At 37.7% G+C, this 22,019-nt stretch overlaps 1 protein-coding gene across 2 annotated transcripts; it reads right to left on the bottom strand.

Annotated features, from left to right (window-relative positions):
- Positions 1–39: 39 nt before the first annotated feature.
- LOC137724451 (KH domain-containing protein HEN4-like) lies at positions 40–7,201 on the bottom strand. 2 transcript variants are annotated; one of them, XM_068463192.1, is made up of 7 exons: positions 6,332–7,201; positions 2,858–3,289; positions 2,474–2,749; positions 2,023–2,328; positions 1,884–1,948; positions 936–1,047; positions 40–538 (listed from the first exon to the last, which is right to left on the bottom strand). In XM_068463192.1, exons 1-7 carry the CDS (start codon positions 6,968–6,970, stop codon positions 395–397), a joined length of 1,974 nt encoding a protein of 657 aa, XP_068319293.1. In that variant the 5' UTR covers positions 6,971–7,201; the 3' UTR covers positions 40–394. The 2 variants fall into 2 exon arrangements, with proteins under 2 accessions (XP_068319293.1, XP_068319292.1); XM_068463191.1 differs by having other exon boundaries at positions 936–1,050; positions 6,332–7,200.
- Positions 7,202–22,019: the final 14,818 nt, after the last annotated feature.

The following is a 22,019-nucleotide window of genomic DNA, read 5'->3' on the forward strand; positions in this document are numbered from 1 at the left end:
CACACATCACGCATCACCTTGTTAACCTTGAGAGAATAATTGAAACACACTGTTTTCCTCTTCCTCAACTGTCACATTACAATAAACAGAGGTAATTGAGCAAAAAAGATTAATTTATTAAAAGACTGAGTTAACTAAGCAAACGCTCTCGTATCAAATTCCTTCCTCTTCGTTTCTCAAGAATACATCAATATGGCAGAATGATTAACAACCTCCGAAACATATTGGTAAGCCGAAAGAGAAAAGTTTACTTTTGCTTAGCTCGGGACTGGCATTAAAAAGAAACCCTCAAGGCTGAATCTTCCTACCCTAGTGTACAATATTTGACAAAATCAAAGGCCGATTGATTACCAAGCCACTGGAGTCTTCTCCTTCAAACATGTCGCAAAACCAACTAGTTGCGTGACGGTCCAGTAAGAATGAATGCATGTAGAAGGCTTTGTGCTGCCTGGGTTTCATCAGGTGTCCCAGATATGACAATTATCCTGTCAGTTGTTCCAGGACGGGGCTCATGCACTATGACCTTGGCACCAGAAATCTGATTGAAGGAGAGAAAAAGGAGAAAATGAAAGAGGATAAGTTCAGGTTGATGTATAAACAATCTGTAACACTATGCATATGTGATATCCTCAAAGTTCACGACAGCGTGTTCAGCTCATCACAACTATCGTCCGGGGAAGTAACTGTATTCTTCCCAGCCACTTAAATGTACTCTTCTGAAATTTTGTGCAATTCCTTATCAGGAGTAATACCAACTAGAAATTTAAAGACATGGGAATCCCTCAAATTTAATAAAGCCAAAATGGTCATTTGAGGTTTCATATCCAGCAAGCAAGAAACTTGATAAAGACCGGGGTGCTTCCTAGCCACACGTGAAGAGCAGTTTCCTTAAAATAAAATCAAAGAAGCAAACTACTAAAAATTATGACATATACCTGTCTTAGACGAGCCAAATTGGTACCATGCTCCCCATACACAGAGCCAATAACATTTTCAGGAACTACGATCTCTACAGTTGTATTTGTCACAATAGCAGATTTGCTCCCGCTGCTAATACACAAGGACATAGTTCAAGAAACGAAAATTTAAAGCAACAAACAAAAAATGATAAGCACATTCCATTAGTAACTTTAAGTACCTAACTGCACGAATTTTCAGTATCCATTTGAAACCGAATATGGTGGGTTTTTCAATTAAGTGACATTGAGGTGGGATATGGAATAATAATAGAGAATTTTAACGAAACTCTCATGGTACTGTTCACTTTTAACGAAAATGACATTTTTACTCTGAAAAGTCACTCCTGGTACTATTCGCTTACAACACCCTTTTGTCCTTTTGATTAAAACTCAAGGTTTTCAAGCCCTTTTCATTAGTTTTCCTATATTATACGAGGGGTAACTAGCCTATGATTACTTTTAGGTGATATTCAAGGGTACTTCGATTAATTATGAAATAATGGCTGTGCATGGCAATCAACTAACCTGAGTAGTCAAGTTCCTAGAAAGAGGTGAAATATGAACCTAGATATAAATGTTTTTAATGAAGAATATCATTAGTTGATGTTAACTTCAAGAGCAAAGAGTGTAATCAGTAAAAAATTACTAACCACAATGTCTGATTTGACTACTAGCGGACCTTAGTCCCAATATATTATTCAATTTTTAATTTCACTTCATATCCATAAATTCAGACGCAGCTCACTAAAATGGTGGCTCAAGCCAGGAAAATCACACCGAGATGACCTCCTATCTAACAAGTTTCTAACCGGCTCAGATCTTGTGATCTGAAGCTATTTATTCATGCTTCAAGACAACATCCATTTTTCATTTTCAGACCCCTTTATAGCTTAGCGGTTTAGCCCAATCTCATTATTTTCTAACCTGCCAATTTCCGTGCCACTTTTTAGAGAAGTCAAACCCCTTCCAACATCTGTGAAAGCTGCCATCTGCAATACAATGCATAAATCAACTAAAATAAACATACAAAAATTACAGCTGAGAGCATGTGAGATAGACTTACCTGTGATGCCCATGGTATTGGTGGGGAAGGATGATGTAAGCTATGGGAAAGACCAAGATGATCCATACTTTGAATTAGTGTTGTATGATGGCTGAGACCATGAGGAACACCAACTGATGACGATGGCTGAAATCCAATAAGAGCTGGATCCCTAGGTCTTCCATAAGGACTTGTATCGGTTGAGCTTAGCATGGATGAACTGCTCCTTCTTCCAAAATTACTTACTGTGCTGGAGAAAAGGTTATCTCGTAATCTACCAGTAATATTGTACAAAGCATCTTGCACGTTTGAAAAATCTCCTGAAATCTGGGAAACAAATGTAATTAAATATATGAGAAAATTGCAAGTTCATATCGTCAACTTTAGATCGCCAAATATAATGAATTTCACCAATGGAACGAAATGAAATCTAATTATTACACTTTCCTTAAAGAATGTGATAATACCACACCTGTACAACTTCATCATTCTCTAAGGCACATTTCGGGACCTGGTCACCCCCTATTATTCGTATACCAGTACCAGTTTGCTTCCGGATCTCTGAAACTATTGCACCCCCTTTTCCCAGCAAACAACCAACTTGGTTTGATGGAACTACAAGCCGTGCAGTAAGGGGTGAACCTTTATTTGAGCTTGAGTCTCGCCCCTTTTCTATGCCTGCCTCTACAGACCTTGAGAAGACAAGAACAGCAGCCTTTTGTGCTGGCGAGTACCTTGATTCAGGATTCTATAGAATATGAAGCAGATATAGATATAAGAAAAATATGCCTGCTTTAACAGATATAGATATAAGAAAAGAACAAAAAAGAAAACGAAAAATAACAGAATGACAAACCTCAGATGCAGAAACAGTAATTAATCGTTCATCACACTCAGCCACAGATGCTGCAATACTTATTGAAGCACCTGTTTCATTTTCAAGAACCCTGACAATGGAACCCCCCCTTCCAATTACACCCCCAATCCTATCATTGGCACAAAGAATCCTGAAAGAAACTTCCTGTTGTTTTGTCTCAAGTGTGGGGATCCTTTTAGCCTCTATTGAGGATGGACGAACTCCTGTAGCATAACTCATGGAGCTGATTGGCAAATTAAGCATTGAGTTCCTCTGTGAAAGTTGATCTAAACGCAGATCAGGTAGAGTCTCACGAGGAACTGCCTCAGGCCTGCTTCCAGTCATCCTTGTCTTGTCAACTGGTGGACAATCTTGGAGACAGCCAGAGACAGCAACAAGTGCTTTCTTTACAGCCAAAATATCCCCTTCTATCTGCCACACCATTGACACAATTTCCAGGGGAGAAAAAATATAATGTTGTTCTTTTTAATTACCAAAAAACAATAAAGAGGAGGCAATCAGACAATTAAGAACTAGAAGCATTAATATAACACAAACGAAGGAATACTTTGTTTCTATTTTCTTTTACAACAAATCTGAAAGGCAAGTGAAGTCAGAAGTTTAGCTACATAAAGGATACATACGTAAGAAGATCCTGAAAAAATGATGGCCTTTAACAGCTACCAAGTTCATTCCACCTATTTGGTACCTAACTTAGCAGATCTACAACTGCCAGCCTTTGTATCAGTAACTCACAGATATTGTTAGCATTTATAACACCCTATAGTTTTTATTATTTTTTATTAACAGCCATTAAAATCCTAATTATGAGCAGACATGATAAACTTTAGAACCTTCTGAACTAATCATACATGTATCCACCGCCCTCATCACCAATATATGTAGAACCTTGCATGTGTTAGACCATTCTACATGATAAAATCAGCAGAAGAAAGGTGATCATATCACATTTGTCAGTATCCACGGTCCTGAAGTGCCAGTAGCACCACTTACTCCAAAACTGCTTCTATACTCCTATATTTTTTCTGCCAATATGGATGTGGTTCTCATTAGGATCTCCAAACTAAACTTTAATTTCCAGAAATTACATTACCTAAAAAATAACGTTGTTCCTATCACTCTGGACAACAAAACACAGTATTCGACCAAATGTTTGCCTGTAAATGTTAAGCTTAGTCAGTATTCTATTTGTTGTCTTCTTGGTATACCAAGTCCTACCTCAAAACAGTTAGCCTGGATACAATTCCTTTCTATTGTTATATAAAGTAAAATTTCTCATATGTTACTGAAAACATGTGAAAAAATTTAAAAGCCCGCAAATAACTTTTGTAATTCAGCATAACTACAGCCTCCCATACATACCATCCTACTCAAAGTTTTGGTTCCTATTGACAACGAAATCAAGCAAAACTACACAGGACCTTCTAGACTACTAAATAAGTTGAGTCACACAAACATACATGGAGTGCGCCAACAAGTTTCGATTTTCACATAACCCTAAACAGAATTTACTAAGTTCACATCAGCTAAATGAGACAAACTAACTACATCATATACAAATATCAATAACAAGACAATGCAGGAGTCACTACTCATAAACAATCCGACTAATCAAAACCTAAAACTCAATTCCCATTTCAGAAAGGCAAAGAAACAACCTTACCTCAATTATCTCGTCTGTGGCAGCAGTGCGGGTAACTCCTCATTCAAAACCGTAATTTTACCAGTTTCTTTCCTAATCTTCTCTACCACCTTACCCCCCTCCCCCTTCTCTATCACTGACCCGACCTGTGCCGCCTCCACCAAAAACAGCGGCACGACAGCACCCTAACCCCCACCGCAATCGCCCCAGTCTCCACCTCAACTTCCAGAATCCTATCGAACACTCTCAGAAGCTTCCTGTACCTTGGAAGCATCAATCTCCTCTTCAACACCACCACCACCGCCACCATTATTAACATTGCTGAGAGCTGGAGTTTTGACCCAAATCTTTGACTGGATTGTGCTCAGAGCGATGACCACAACGACCCGGTCGGGGAATTCGACTTGGGACTCTTCGATTCAGATCTTGGCTCCGGTGGTTTAGTGGAGCTGCTTGATCAGGGTACCTGACTTTCCAATGACGACACTGCTGCACGAGGCGTGGTAGAGCATGCGGAAGGCGACGGGGGTGGGAGGAATGCTGAGGGGAGGAGGAGGGGGCCTGGAGCACTTGGAGGATCCGTTTTCGAAGTTGGGGTTGGGATTCGAAGACATTGTCGATGGGGAATGTTTTGCCGGTCGGGAGAGAAAGGTGCTTCCCATAATACTTTCTCTCAATGCAAATAGTTTCCCCTTCGCTCGCACTCTCTCTCTCTCTCTCTCTCTCTCTCTCTCTCTCTCTCTTCTCTCTCCCTATCTTTCTCTTTGGTACCTATTTGGTACCTAATTCAATCCAGTCAACCGGCTATGGTTGAGGTCAAAATTAAGTATGCAAATGGCACACGCCCATCTAACCCAACTTAGCGGATCTAAATCTGCCAGCCTTTGTATCAGCAACTCACAGATATTGTAAGAACCTATAACACCCTACAGTTTTCAACATGATAAGCTTTAGAACCTTCTAAAAGTAATCATACACATATCCACCTCCCTCATCACCAATACATGTAGAACCTTACATGTTTTATACCTTTCTATGTGATAAAAACAGCGGAAAAAAGGTGATCATATGATTCATATCATATTGGTTCCAAATTAGCAGTATAATTGTCAATATCCATGGTCCTGAAGTACCAGTGGCACCACTAACTCCAAACTGCTTCTATATTTGTGTGCCAATATGGATGTGGTTCTCATCAGGATCTCCAAATGAAAACTTTTATTTCCAGAAATTACATTACCTGAAAAATCAAAAGTTGTTCCAATCATTTTGGACAACAAAACAGAGTATTCTACCAAATGTTCGCATGCAAATATTCAGCATAGTCAGTATTCTATTTGTCGTCTTCTTGGTATATCAAGTCCTACCTCAAAACAATTAGCCTGGATACAATTCCTTTCTATTGTTATATAAAGTAAAATTTCTCATATGTTACTGAAAACATGCAAAAAAACTTAAAAGCCTGCAAATAACTTTTGTAATTCAGTATAAATACAGCCCGCATACATACCATCCTACTCAAAGTTTTGGTCCTATTGGGAAAGAAATCAAGCAAAACTACACTACACCTTCCTAAACTACTAAATAAGTTAAGTCACGTAAACATACACCGAGTGCACGAACAAGTTTTGATTTTCACATAACCCTAAACAGAATTTACTGAATTCACATCAGCTAAATGGGACAAACTCACTAATCATACACAAATAAACGAATAACAAGACAACGCAGGACTCACTCACTCACAAACAATTCGACTAATCAAAACCTAAAACTCAATTCCCATTTCAGAAAAGCAAAGACAACCTTACCTCGATCATCTCGTCTGTGGCAGCAGCACAAGCGGGTAACTTCTCATTCAAAACCCTAATTTTACAACCAGTTTCTTTCCTAATCTTCTCTACCACCTTCCCCCCCTTTCCTATCACTGACCCGACCTGGGCCGCCTCCGCCAAAAACCGGCACGACACCACCCCAACCCCCGCCGCAATCGCCCCGGTCTCCGCCGCAACTTCCAGAATCCTCTCGAACACTCTCAGAAGCGCCTCCTGCGCCTTGGAAACATCAATCTCCTCTTCAACACCACCGCCGCCACCATTATTAACATTGCCGAGTGCTGGAGTTTTGAGCCAAATCTTTGACCGGATTGTGCTCGGAGCGATGATCACAACGACCCGGTCGGGGGATTCGACTTGGGGTTCTTCAATTCGGATCTTGGCTCCGGTGGTTTTCTGGAGCTGCTTGATCACGGCACCTGACTTTCCGATAACGCCGCCGATGCGCGAGGCGTGGCAGAGCATGCGGAAGGCGACGTGGGCGGGAGGAACGCTGAGGGGAGGAGGAAGGGGCCTGGAGCGCTTGGAGGATCCGTTTTCGAAGTAGGGGTTGGGGTCAGAAGACATAGTCGATAGGGAACGTTTCGCTGGTAGAGAGAGAAAGGTGCTTCCCATAATACTTTATCTCACTACAAATAGTTTCCCCTTCGCTCTTCTCTCTCTCCTCTCTATTTTTCTTTTTCTCTCTCTAAATTTACATACATATTTGTTCGTGTATGCATCGATTCAACCTGCTGCCGCTGCGGTTTCTCTCTCTAGAATCAGAAGATGTGTCCAAAAAATAAAATAGGAATCAGAAGGTGTATTTATGATCTTCTCTCTCTAGCTTCTCTCTCTCTCGTGGTGCGCACTTCGCAGTTCGCACTGCGGAATGGGGGTGGGTTGTCTGACTTTCATTTTCATACTTTTTTCATATTTTCGTGTTAAATCACGTTAATATTTTATATTAATTTTTTATAGAAATAATAAAATAAAAAGTAATAGGAATATAAAATGTTGACGTGGCTTAACCGTAACCACACAAACAGGAGGGCATGGAAAGAGTATGGAAATGGAAGGGCAGACAATCCAGCTCCCTGTGGAATTGGGTGTGCACCTGACCCACACACACCCTTTGTCATTTTTTGGGTAGTCATGTAAAAGCTCGTTTGAATGTACTTTTAAAATAACTGAAAGTATTTTTGGTGAAAATATTTTCGAAACTAATCCTTAGTAAAAATGCAAGTAAATCCTGAAAAAAGCATTTAAAATGCTTCCTGAAAAAAGTATATAAATGGTGCTTCTTGCAGAAAGTACTTAAAGTATTTTTGGAACCCAAAAACATTTTCACTAAAAGCGCTTTTAGCCATTTTAAAATCACATCCAAACGAGCCCTAAGTAAGTACATAGAAAATATTAGCAGTTAAATTGAAAAGAAAAAAATGGATAGATAGGGTTTCATTGCATCACTTGTTACAGGAAAGAAGATCGAGAGTATTGAGAGAAGTAAAGGTGAAGTCTGACAGGTGTTGCCGTCATAAAATAATAAGGGAAGTACAGATCTATTTAGCTAAGGAAGGGGGTGATGTAATTTTTGTATTTTAATCCTACGTTTTAACGGACACTAAACAAAAATCTCAATTTTGGGCTAAAATTGCTAACAATATTCATCACAAAAATTTAAAATACCAATTTATTTATAACAAGAGTTATATTCCAACTATCTTATAACCACGAGGACCACATATCTTATTAAGCCTTTTCTTTTGTTGGAAAAAGTTAAGTTAACCATACTAGAGTGTCCATCTCATTGCGCCAGAGTTGAGGTTCTCTTCACGTAAATTAAAATAGTTTATAACTATTCAATTTTTAGAATGATTCTGAATCGGTTATAACTTTTTAAAATGCTCTGAATAACTACTCAATGTTTTGAAAAAGGGACACTCGTTGAGGAACCAATGTCAACTGTGAAGTGATCATGACACTACCGTTAATTTATGCTTGCATTAATGTTAAGTGATTGCATAGAAAAACATTGGAACTAGTCTAGTTAAAACTTAGAGCAAGTCCACCATGGGCAATAGCCTTGTGGATTGGCAACAATTGCAAGCCAATTGCCTCCAAAAGTGGCGCCAGCCCATTCAAGCAATTGGGCTGAGTGGGAGCCTGTGGGAAAGGTCAAGAGAAAGTCCAAGGCAGAGCTCCTGAGGGGGGTGTGATGCAAGGTCAACATCAGCATGATGTCTGACGCCAGCCACGTTATAAAAAATTGCATCAGGCACGTGGACAACACAAGTGCATGGAGGTTGCGTCTCTGACAATATTTCAGACGGTGGGGCCTGTGTGGCAACCCACTCAAATATTGTTGACGTGGCAAAATTTGGACTGTTTGATTTACATATCAACAGTCCACGTTTTTTAGCTTTAAAAATTTAAAAAAAAAAATTAGTAAAAAATCTGATATGTTACCGTTAGGCCACGTGTCACAACCTGGACTGTTAGATTTCAAATTTTTGGCAATCCAACGATTCAGATTAATTAAGTTAATAAAAAAATTTAAAAATTAATTAAAAATCCAAAATATTTTTAAAAAATATAAAAAAAAATTTCTATAAATACCTTACCCTTATATTCCACCTTGCACCACATTTCCATATTTTCAAATACGTTCAACCACATTCCAATCTTTATTCAAACATAAACACACCAAATAAAATTACATAACCACACCAAAAAAAATTACAAAAACACACCAAATAAACCTCATAAAAATTTTATCGATATCTATCCACAAAAATTGTACTTCCGGATAATGATACGTGATGTGACGATATCAGTTAAAAATCCTATCCAAAATAAAAAAAAATAAAATTATTTTTTATTATTTTATAAAATGAAAAATACTAATATTTGAATACGAATTGTCTGGGTTATTCAGTTTAGGGATGGAGATGCAATAAGCAATTACTGTTCATTAAAAGTAATTACTTGAGGGGATTGAATTGCCTATTGTCAAGGGGGGCCTTTACACACTGGAAGTACTCTTAAGAGCAATCGGTTTGGGAATTTAAACCTCTATAGATAACATTAAAGTAAAAACCTGTTTCAGTACTCGAAGGTAAGAATGCGTAGGCGCAAGCGGAATTGAATTCGGAGTTATGACGAAGATTTTATGGAAATACAAACTTGAGGGTACTTTAGTAATTTGGTATTTTTGAATTTTGATCCTTGATTATTTTAATATTTTATGGTGGGATATTTTAATTATTTTAATAATTTTCTGGCCTAAAAGGCCTACACCCACACCAAACTCCTCACTCCTCTCTTGTTAAGTGTGCATTCTCCCACTCCCTCATCACTCTCAACACTCTATCTCTCATACTTGCTCTTCCTCTCTCCACTTTCCTGTCCTCCATCTTCTCTGCATCACCGACAACACCATCACGCCGTCGACACGATCCGGCAAACCTCACCACCACCACAACACCACTTGAACACCTACGTCATAAACCCTAGCCCTAGAATGGTTACTTTCTCTCTTTTCTCTCTCTAGGCACCGCCACTGTTTAAGACTATCTCCGACGATTTCTCGCCGTTCCCAACGAAGGTAAGCCTTGAAACCCATAAAAACTTCTTAAATCTTGTTTTGGTGTACGATTAGGGTAAATTTGAGATGTTTTGGCAACGTTTTGATGTAGAAATGCCTTGAGGGAAACTTCCCTAGTTTTCCAGCGAGAGATTTGGCGACTTCGAGCCATTTTTGAGCCAATCTGGACCATAACTTGACTTTATTTTGGTATAAAATTCTTCTTCTCTCTATGAGCTTCAATTCAATATATTATATGCTAGTTTTAGTTGAGATTCAGAGCTAAACAGAGCTTGGGAAGTTCCCTGGCTAAACTCGTCCCAGTTCAGGCCTTTTTTTTCTTTGGGTCTGGCAGACCCATGAGCCCAAACGAGTTAACCTGACTAGAGAAAAAAAAAATCCAAAGCTGAGATCCGCGACCCGGATCCAGATCCGAACACGGGATCCCATTCGGCCCATTTCCTAATGGAATATTCTCAAAATATTCTTTGGAATATTCCTTGTGTTGACTTTTTCAAAATTTTCTCGGAAACCCTCCTAGGTTAATTTCAACATCCCGAGTCTATTTTTGACATCCATTTAATGAAATTCCAAAGTTTTAACGTAGTTGATCATTGGGGTGGCTTGGTTGGCTTTTTAGGGTTGACCGCTGACTTTTTTTTCGAAAATTGTCCGAGACCTTTCTTAGCGTACTTCGACGCACTGATTCCAAATTCGCACTCTGTTTTCTCAAATTTAATCATTTTAGTAGATTTTTATAATGGGCCCCAATATTATGGTTTAGGTGCAATTACTATTGGAGACTCTGGGTTTCCTAGCTCAAACGAATGTGACATCATAAGTAACTGTGGGTGGATCTTTGCTTTTAAATATTATATATTTATTTGTATCCATTTATATATTTAATAAATATTTTTCTACATTACGCCTAGATTAGACTAACGCTTTTAGAAATTAGAGTATTGATGGAACTTACTGATAGGAGCATATTTATGCAACTTAAATGGCTTGTTCTCGTACATTTACGTTATGTTTCTTTAGTTATTTTAGTTCTTTATGCTTCTTTTGTGTGTTTTCAGGTTCTAAGGGCAAAGTATGCAAAAGGATGCCTTTTGGAGCCTTTTGGAGCAAATTAGAGATTGGAATGGATATCATATGCTTGGAGCCAAAAGGATGGACGAAATTGAAGACTTGAAGTAGGAAAGTTAAACCATTTAAACACATGTACTTCACCTACAACATCCACCTTCTTCACCTACAACATCCACCTACTTCACCTACAACATCCACCTACTTCACCTAACCTACTTCACCTACAACATCCACCTACTTCACCTACAACATCCACCTACTTCACCTACAAATGACATAGCCATATGTTCCCTCCACTACTCCTATAAATACCCTTGCATTCATTCATTCATGGGATCTCATTTCATACACAACACACCACAAACACTTCCATTCCTTCTCTTTGCCGTGAGTTCCCTTGTAATCCAAACACCATTTTCCCATCCATTCCCTTATAATCCAAACACCACTCCTCATCCATTTCCATAATCCCCCAAACCTCACCTTAGACCTTGTGCTACAACAACGAGGAAGATAAGAGGGCTTAAACGTTCATACAATTCAAGTGTGAGTTGTTGGAATGTTTAGGTGTTTCTTTGATTTCAAAGTTTAAATTTAATTCTCTTTGTTTTGTACGTATGAGGAATGGAAGAGAAGAGTGCCTAAACGTTCATACAATTCAAGTTTGAGTTGTTGGAATGTTTAGGTGTTTCTTTGATTTCAAAGTTATGAGGAACTAAACCCCCTTTAGCTAGGGGGTGATTCGAAACTATGTTTATATTTGCAATATGAATTGATTAACTTTCGTTGGAATTTCATAAGTTGTGGATTCAATTTGTTTAACCGTTTGATTGATAACTTATTTATGAATGTTTATTAAGAATGCGCGCTTAATTTTCATGCATAAATATGACGCTAGAATATAAGTGAATTTCACCTAATCGTTATGAACTTATATTCACAAGTAGTGGAGGTTGCTTATAAACAATCGCGTTAAATGAATTCTTGGCACTAGTTTCATGCTTTTCATAGTAACGAATGCCTCGTCAACACTTATAGTTTTCATGATACTTAATGATCTTTGATTGTATCTTTATTGTGCTTTTCACGTAAAGGACTTTTGGAGAATGTGGTGAATTGCGTTGCGCTAACCCATCCAATTCATTAACTTAAGGAGAACTTGACGGTTAATTTAAGCGGACCTAATTAACCCGGGGTATTGAGAATTAATGATTTATTGAAAGACCAACTGAGAATCAATATTGTATGCAAGTGTAACATGTGTGGAGAAGAACCCCTTGGCTATTCCATATCCATTCAACATCCACCTACAACATCCACCTACTTCACCTACAACATCCACCTACTTCACCTACAAATGACATAGCCATATGTTCCCTCCACTACTCCTATAAATACCCTTGCATTCATTCATTCATGGGATCTCATTTCATACACAACACATTACAAACACATTCTCCTTTCCCTAGCCGTGAGCTTCCCATCTCTCCCCTTATAATCCAAACACCATTTTTCCATTTCCCTATTAATCCAAACACCACTCCCCAAACTATTCACACCATCAAACTATCCTTAGACCTTGTGCTACAACAACGAGGAAGAGAAGAGTGCCTAAACGTTCATACAATTCAAGTTTGAGTTGTTGGAATGTTTAGGTGTTTCTTTGATTTCAATGTTTAAATTCAATTCTCTTTGTTTGTACGTATGAGGAATGGAAGAGAAGAGTGCCTAAACGTTCATACAATTCAAGTTTGAGTTGTTGGAATGTTTAGGTATTTCTTTGATTTCAAAGTTATAATAAACTAAACCCCCTTTAGCTAGGGGGTGATTCGAAATATATGTTTATGCTTGCATTTTGATTTGATTAATTCTAATTGCGTTTCATAAGTTGTGATTCAATTTGTTTAACCGTTTGATTGATAACTTATTTATGTATGTTTATTAAGAATGCGCGCTTAATTTTCATGCATGAATATGACGCTAGAATATAAGTGATTTTCACCTAATCGTTATGAACTTATATTCACAAGTAGTGGAGGTTGCTTATAAACAATCGCGTTAAATGAATTCTTGGCACGAGTTTCATGCTCATCATAGTAACGAATGCCTCGTCAACACTTATAGTTTTCATAATGTTTAATGATCTTTGATTGTATCTTTATTGTGCTGTTCACGTAAAGGACTTTTGGAGAATGTTGTGAATTGCGTTGCGCTAACCCATCCAATTCATTAACTTAAGGAAAACTTGACGGTTAATTTAAGCGGACCTAATTAACTTGGAGTGTTGAGAATTAATGATTTATTGAAATGCAATTGGAAATCGTTTTATTATGCAAGTATAACATGTATGGAGATGAACCCCTTAGCTAGCATTCATCCATTCAATTCCATCACATTCATATTTACATTCTGTCTAGTTTATTAACTTGTTTCGTTATTTCAATTTTCGTAAAACCTAAACCCCCCTTTACTTTCTTGTTCTTTAATGCTTAGAATCTGTTTAGTTTATGTTTTAAAGTATTTTTGAATTCTTTGAGTCTAGTTTAGTGTTTTATATTGTGTTTTTATGTTTTTGAGTCAAATCCAAGTGATTAACAATCCCTCATAATCCCCGGTCCAGAACGATCCCTACTTGCACATATACTACAATTTGACGAAAAGAGGGTTTAATTTGTGTGCGTATAAATCTCGCATCACTTACGAAGTTATGCTAAATCCTACGGGATGCACAGGTAGGCAAACTATTATGGTATTTTTATTTACGGCCATGATTAGTATTTTATTGAATAATATTATGTCGACTAGAAATTATTGATTTATGTTGTATGATCATATTTACGTTATATGCTCATCGTGTGCTACATTGGTGTTAGTACTCGCCTAGGTCAGTGCCACTTTTCACTTTTATGTTCACATTGCACCGTACGCTCACTATGGATCCATTGTAGGTGTCAGTCCTGTCCTAGATTGCTCTAGGAAAATTAGGACTCGTATGTAATGCGCATAGCGCCAGTCTTCACATGATTGTATCACTAGATCGTAAATCATTTCTTTACATCCAATCTTGTTCATGTAAGAATACCTCTGCATGAACTCGTGTGTCAGCATATCTCGATGAGCACTCGATGTGATATGTTTATTTCTATGAGATATTGTGATTACTGGAAGTTATATGCTTATTTACGAATTATTGTGAAGTATTGCATTTTTGAGGTATTGGTGGCTATGGTAAGTGTTTTCATACTATATGCAGTCTGTTATATTTGGAAACTATACTTGTTTTACGGCTAGGGGTTATACATTTTCGAAAAGGTTTTTACAAAACTTTATTTTTAGGCCCCCTCACCCTTGTTTTTCACCCTTCCAGGTTTTAGTGGCATAGCTTTTGTGTCGACAAGACTTTCTAGCAAAACATTTTTATGGGAATACTCCCGATGGTATAATTCTTCTTCTACCATTACTGTACTTTACTTATGCTCTGACATCACGTGTGAAATGAGTTCATTTCCACTCACATGCGTACTCTTGCATCTAGTCACTTTTAGATTTAAATTTACTCACATTTCCATATCACTACACTTTATGGCTTCGTCACCCTCCTGGTGTCGGCCAGCATAGCTTGATTCAAGTCCAGGTGGACATTCCGAGTCAGGGTGTGCCATTGGTGGCATAACGAATGTTCAATTTTTAAAATCTTAGGTAGTTATTTAGAATGTTTTAAAACATTTAGAACCAATTTGGAATCACTTCTAAAAATAATATAGTTATCCGTACTTGAACCCCCTTTAGAATAAAATGATATTTTGTAAAATAAAAATAAAAATATTACAAAGTGGTTGTATTTCAAGTGACACGCACGATCCCGATATCCTCCAAACACTAGGGTAAGCACGTGTTGGCCGACACCCGAGGGTGACGAATCCATATTAACATGCATGTAAGTTATGAAGAAAGAACGAGTGTAAATAAAACACGTAAATTTTACTAATAAAGAATATGCCAAAGTAGGAACATGTTCAGAGCATACAACTAATCAAGAATATTGTAGAAGAAATATTATGAAAAGGTACGAACAAAGGAATCGGTCCTACACTGAGAGGACTCAAAGATACCAATGCGGGAGAGCCTTGACGTCGGGATTGTACGCCTCGATTCTAAGTCCTGAAGGGGGTGCAAAACAAAGCATAAGTGGACCAAGTTTATATATAAGTAATACTAAAACAATTACTCTTCAAATGTACCAACCCCCAGTTTTAGAAAAACTCATATAGCTAATAAGTAATAGGATTTCCGAAAACCCTAGCATGCCATAAAACCTTCATAAAACATATATCGTATATAATGTGCTTAGTAGTGGTATCACAATCACTCGAAGGCACTACATTGCCCCCCCGAAGGCGCATACACACACACATATGTATATATATATCCACTACGTAAGCATAGAAAATCCTGAACAAAGTATATCTCATTGAAGCTTAATAGCTCAAATATCATATCATAAATTCATAGGAGCGTTCATTAGAAACCATGTTCATAAGTATGTATATTCATAAATATTTCACAGAATGTAAAGTCGATAAAGCATTATATTTCATAAAGTGTAAATCCTATAACTCATAAACGTTTCATAAAACATAGTCATAAAATCATGCTTTTCATGTATGCATTTCTAGTTATAAAAATCATGCATTTTAGAAGGGGTCCACTAACAGATACTCCGTCGTCGAATAACCGTTTGAACAAGGGAGGACGAAATCGCCACTAATAAACGTACCTAAGCACATAAAGGGACCAATTAGTAAAACCCTACTAAAATTATTGAATTTGGGAAAACGGAGCTCTAATTTGGAATCAGTGCGTCAAAATACCCTAAAAGGGAACCCGAGCAAATTTCGTAAAAGTCAGCAAAAAGTCAACAAGAATATTCCCTAACGCAATATTCTAATATTCCAGAGAATATTCCCTAACGGAATATTCCATAAAATATTCCCTAACGAAATATTCCGAAGAATATTCCATCGGGTCCGGGTCGGGTCGAATTCGGGTCAAATTCAGGTTTTAGATTAGGTTTTGGGTTGCGGGTTGAGTTGACCTGGTTTCAGGCCATGGGTTGGCCGGTTTTAACGAAGAAGAAAGACGGAGCTTTCCAAGCTCCGTTCATCCCCAAATCTTCCGTTCATCCCCAAATCTTAACTAAAACTAGTCATTCAATATACTAAATTGAAACCCAAGGAACAAGGAACAATATTATACCTATCCCGTGGCTAGCCATGGTCGAAGTTGGCCAAAAAACGGCCTGCAAGATGACAGTTTTCGCCAAAATTTTGGGAAAGTTTCCCCCAAGCCGTTTATGTGTCCAACATGCGTATAACTTAAAACTTACCTAATATAACCTTAAAACACACCCAAATGGTTCTAGGAGCTTACCTACGTTGAGGGTGGCGAGAACTCGCCGTGAGTTCGTCGGGGAAGACCAAAATAATGAACTCTGCCATTGCCAGAGCTCTACAGCCTTGGCTAGGGGCCAAGACAACAAGGTTCAGATAGTGGTGGTGTTGTCGTCATCGCTGTTGTTGTTTGTGTGTTGTGTGTGTGTAAGGTACCCTCAGGGAAGGTTGGCTTCCAAGAGAGAGAAGGAGATAAGAGATAAGAGAGAAGAGAGATGAGAGAGAACTGAAAGGTTTAGGGGGAAAGACACAAGGTAAAAGGGAAGAAAGAAAGAGGATCAGGAGACCAAATAAAAGAACTAGGCCCCACTGGCACACCAAACAAGCCATAGAAGACAAACATGCAAAATATCTCCCACACTTGAAATTACAAAATTGCCCTAGACGTTCCGTGTTTCGTAGAATCCGGAACGGGTTGTTACAATCAACACCCATTAAGAAAATTTCGTCCCTAAAATTTGAAATAACTTGCTATACACAAATACTCGAAGATAGGAAGAAGAATATATATAAAGAAGAAATCAAGTCAAAGTAGTTGCATAAAAAAGAATACCACTCCGTCACGATCGGATTGCAGTGATTCCTCTTTCATGTCTTCAAGCTCATACTTTCTTCCTCAACAATATAATAGTAGTATTATATCTATACATAACAAAATATAGTCGAAAATATATAATAACGTAAGGTCAAAAATATGTACACATAATAAGATAACATCAAAATAGATATGTATTAACATAGAAGCCGAAAACTTGTACTGAATTTAAAACTGAAAGCGGAAATGACCACCCAAACATTTGCAACGTCAAAATACATATATGTAACTATAATAATGCAAGTTAAAATACTTGCACAGGAAATTAAAACCGAAAATGAAAATGGGTCTCGTAACATCACGTACTCCGAAAGTATGTGTGTGTCTTTGGGTCGAGCCCAAACAATAATTAATTAGGAACTACTACCGTAGATGGGCCTACTTGCCCACTTGTTTAATGAACTCAATGAATAAGCCATCAATATTACAGTCTACAGCCCGCAATATCGACAACTCATTGTTGTCTTGATAAACAAGTAGTAAATCTCAAGGGTGTAAACTTACCATTTTGTCCAAACTCCAAGGCGACATCATTTGAAGCATACAGTTTCCATATCGAAATTTCGATCCTTTGAATACCAGTTCGCAATACTCTTCTGTCTAACAAGTGTTGCCTGTAGAATCTCTCATACCATGTTTCAAATAGTGTCATACCCAAATCGAAAATAATAATTGTCATCATAAACAATTCCAATAGAGAACAGTGCAATTTCTAATCATGCTAAAACCACATAACGGATAAACACAACACCTCTTTCAAGGTTTGGATAGTTCGTTCAGACTGGCTAACAGTCTGAGAATGAAATGTGGTACTGGCCAACAACTTAGTACTCATGGCCTTCGAGAAGGCTTCACAACACTTGGAAGTGAAATACGTATCCCAATTAGGTACAATAATGATGGCATACCCTATAACCGAACAATGTGATTCACAAAGCCTAAGTGAGCTAATTTAATAAAAATTTCTCTCAGATTTAATGAAAGACTATGTCGAGAAGGCTAAAAGAACACTCAAGAATTTAAGAGTCAAATCAAGTCCATTGAATCTAGAGTAAAAGATAATTGGATTGGATGCGTAACTTTGATGCAAGAACATGTGTGAGTACCTAACTTGATTATGTGTTGACAAGTCGAGATGGTTGAGCTCAGACTTGACTCGATTGGTAGTCTAAAGTAATATAATAGGTAGGAACTTTAGACTTTTTCCTATTCCAATATTCACAACTTGTTATAACAATAACCTCAGGGATATTCAATCACCAGTGGTAATGATTCGCTCAATAAGGTATTAATGGGTGATTGAATGACTGATGGTCTCTGCTAAAACTCCTAAGTGGTTTTCCTAAACAATTTGTCTGCTTTAGAAATGATACGAAGTGTTGTAGGGTAAACACGAACTGAAAGTTGACTAGAATGCCTTCCAGTACCAGGAGGTGGATCTAGGATTACAATCGAAATCGATGTTAATTAAGACGTCAGTCTAACGAAGTCTAGAATGAAGAATTATGCCAAACGGTCGAAAGTATAGTCCTCACGGACTGGTAGATAATATGCTGAGTGAGTTGATCAACAAATACAGAAATGTCATCATAGTCTCCACATGTACAAGGTGCTTTGTACAAAAAATCTATGGTGGCATTTACTTGTTTCGATTCGTATCCCCAGTGGGTCCTCAACAACTAAAAAGGACAACCATGGAAATTACTTCCCACCTCCAAACAGGAATAGAGAGAAATTGAGATAAGCCCAATTACTTCCATCTTTCCGCTTCCACTTACCAGTAAATCAGACATTTCCTCATATATTTAGTGATATCCCATTCATACAATACCAGTTATAAAATGGACGAAAGCAGTGTTACAATTTAGTACTGCCAGCATGCATGGCATACGCTGAAATGTGAGCCTCATCAAGAATTTTTCCTTTTTCACAGCTTCATTACCTTTAGGCAAATACAATTTGTTTCTTATCAACAGAGTTCCAACTCCTTGGACTTTCAAATCCCGTCTTATGCCACCTGACACTTGCTCCTTCAAATTCGCACATTACTGATCAAACTCTTGGGCTTCTTACCTGAAATCTACCAATACAGGTTTGATTTAGAAGTGAGCCGACAATACTCACCATGGATCGAGTGCCAAAGTAAAGTCAATTCCTTGAAAAGAAAACAATAGTAGGACATGGATAGCTCGAATGAAGGCAAAATGTCCATTGGATTTCTAACTAAGAGCATCATCTACGACATTTACCTGACCAACATGATACTCAAAAGTTCAATCAAAATCACCGATGAGTTCCATCCACTTCTTCTGTCTCAAACTTAACTCATTATGTGTGAAAACACACTACAACTTCTTTGGTTAGAAAGGATGCAACACTTATTGCTGTAGACGTCACCAAATTTTACAACAAGGGAAATTGTTGCCAACTCTAGGTCATGAACAGGATAATTCTTTCTGTGAGGTTTGAGATGTTCAAAAGCATAGTCGATGACCTTCCCATGCTACAGCAGAAAACAACCTCAAACATGACAAGGATGCAAAACAAGAGACTTAAAACTCACCACCAACTTCAAGAAAAGCAAGGACGGAAGCATGAGTAAGACGATGTTCCAAACTCCAAAAAGTTTCATTCCTAACTTTCATCCCACATAAATTTCTACAAAGAAAAGCTGTCATTAGGTTTTTCAAGTAAGACGGTAACCATTGGCTCATGGTCGTAGATAGGATGGTTCACTTCACGTGGTTTTAACTGTTAAGAGGCACATGCATTACTCGGTCATGCTGCATCAGCGTGCAGCCAAACATTCAATAAAACATCACTGTAGAATTTGAAATTTATCGATGTCATCAAAAAGTGTAAGAACAATGATCAAGTGAGACAATATTTCAATTGTCAGAAACTTTGTTCACCTTCAACATCTCAAACAAAATTGACTTGTTTCTTTGCCAAAAAAGAAATAGGGGTATGCTCAAAGAATCATTAAGAACTGCAGATAAAAATTGACAAGACAAAAAATATTTCGTATTTCACAACACCTTGTGAGGACTTTCAATTTTCAACAGTCATAACCCTTTTTGGAAATTGATAAGTATAACGTCTGCTACAAAAGAGTCTCCCAATAAAAGTATTTAATCTAAACAACGTTTGAATTTGATGTAAAGCTGACTGTCAATGTTTAGTGAACTTAACCTCGTTGTTGGAGTAGACAAGAAGGTTATCGATAAGAAAATCACGAATCCGTCGGAATATGGGTGGAATAACTGGTCAGTTAGGTTCATGAGCATCGCTAGAGCATTCGTCCACTTGTTAGCAAATGTAATCACTGAGAAATCTTCTAAGTGTCCACATGAATTTCCTCAGTGGAACAACAAACTCGAGGACATTGATTCGGTCCAACCAAACTAATACTTGCTAAACTTCACATACAACTAGTGCTTACTCACTTTCTCCACATGAACTTCAGATGTTTCGAGCAATCTCCATATAGATACGACTCTGCCCGCCATTCCTGGGGAACGTAAGTTGCAGAGTATTATCCTTATTTCAAATCTTCAGCTGGTCTTAACCAAACTTCCTCTTATAGAGATTTTTCTATTTCACGTCACTTCAATGTAAATCTAACTCTGCCCGTCATCCCTTGGGAATGCATGTCGTAGATTATCGGTCCATTTTTTAAAGTTGTCCATCAAACAATTACATCGCCGATGAGGCACAATCGCTACATGAATTTTCGTACTTCAAATAAGGATGTGGCAATTTAGACAAAAAGAAGATTACGCAACTGTGCCGAAAAGGTACCAATAAACGGAAGCCGTGACATCGAAATGATATCAAAGCTGACAACTATTAGAGTAAGAGACAATCCTAAGTATGCTTTGAACAAACCATGATCTGATACCAAATTGACACGCCCGACCCCAATATCCTCCAAACACCAGGGTAGGCACATGTTGGCCGACACCCGAGGGTGACGAAGTCATATTAACATGCATGTAAGTTATGAAGAAAAAATGAGCGTAAATAAAACACGTAAATTTTACTAATAAAGAATATGTAAAAGTGGGAACATGTTCAGTGCATACAACTAATCAAGAATAGTGTAGAAGAAATATTATGAAAAGGTACGAACAAAGGAATGGGTTCTACACCGAGAGGACTCGAAGATACCAATGCAGGAATGCCTTGACACCGGGATTATATGCCTCAATTCTAAGTCCTGAAGAGGGCGCAAAACAAAGCATGAGTGGACTTAGTTTATATATAAGTAATACTAAAACAATTACTCTTTAAACATACTAACCCCTAGTTTTAGAAAAACTCATATAGCTAATAAGTAATAGGTTTTCCAAAAACCCTAGCATGCCATAAAACCTTTGTAAAACATATATCGTATATAATATGTTAGTAGTGGTATCACAATTTCCCGAAGGCACTACATTGACATACCCCGACCGGAGTAGAGGCATGTTGACCGTCACCCGAAGGTGACGTAACCAAAAGTGTTAGTGATGTAAAAATGTGAATGAATTAAAACCGAAACTAGAACTTATGTAAACTAATAAAGTGAGTGCGCAGTAGTGGATAGAACCCATATAATACAAATATTCATAGCATAGATGATAGTCTAGTCGAATCTAGTTAAGTACTTAATACACAATAGGAACAGCTGCTACATTTAATTATAGATATGTCAGAACCGTCAGAGATTCCTCATATGCCACAGAGAGTTCAGCTATCTAAGATCTGGAGGGGCAAAAAACAGAAGGGTGAGTGGGCAAAAACAAAGGTTTATAAAACACATTTATTTTCTGAACATACTAACCCCTCACTGTAAAATATGTATAGTTTCCAAAAAATTATACTACGTATAAATATGAAATCAAATGCAAATCAACAATAATTCCATAAATATGGCAATCACAATATCTCAAGAGTAGCATAATAAAATCAAATGCTCAT

Source organism: Pyrus communis, chromosome 2, assembly GCF_963583255.1.
Source record: "Pyrus communis chromosome 2, drPyrComm1.1, whole genome shotgun sequence".
Classification (NCBI taxonomy): domain Eukaryota; kingdom Viridiplantae; phylum Streptophyta; class Magnoliopsida; order Rosales; family Rosaceae; genus Pyrus; species Pyrus communis.

What these genes read in the sequence shown, in the direction of transcription:
- LOC137724451 (XM_068463191.1), bottom strand. Translation starts at nt 6,970, where the DNA reads ATGGGAAGCACCTTTCTCTCTCTACCAGCGAAACGTTCCCTATCGACT. An exon ending in CCACAGACGAGATGATCGAG is followed by an intron (nt 3,290 to 6,331) that starts GTAAGGTTGTCT and finishes ATGGTGTGGCAG; the next exon opens with ATAGAAGGGGATATTTTGGC. An exon ending in AGTGGCACGGAAATTGGCAG is followed by an intron (nt 1,051 to 1,883) that starts GTTAGAAAATAA and finishes CTTGTGTATTAG; the next exon opens with CAGCGGGAGCAAATCTGCTA.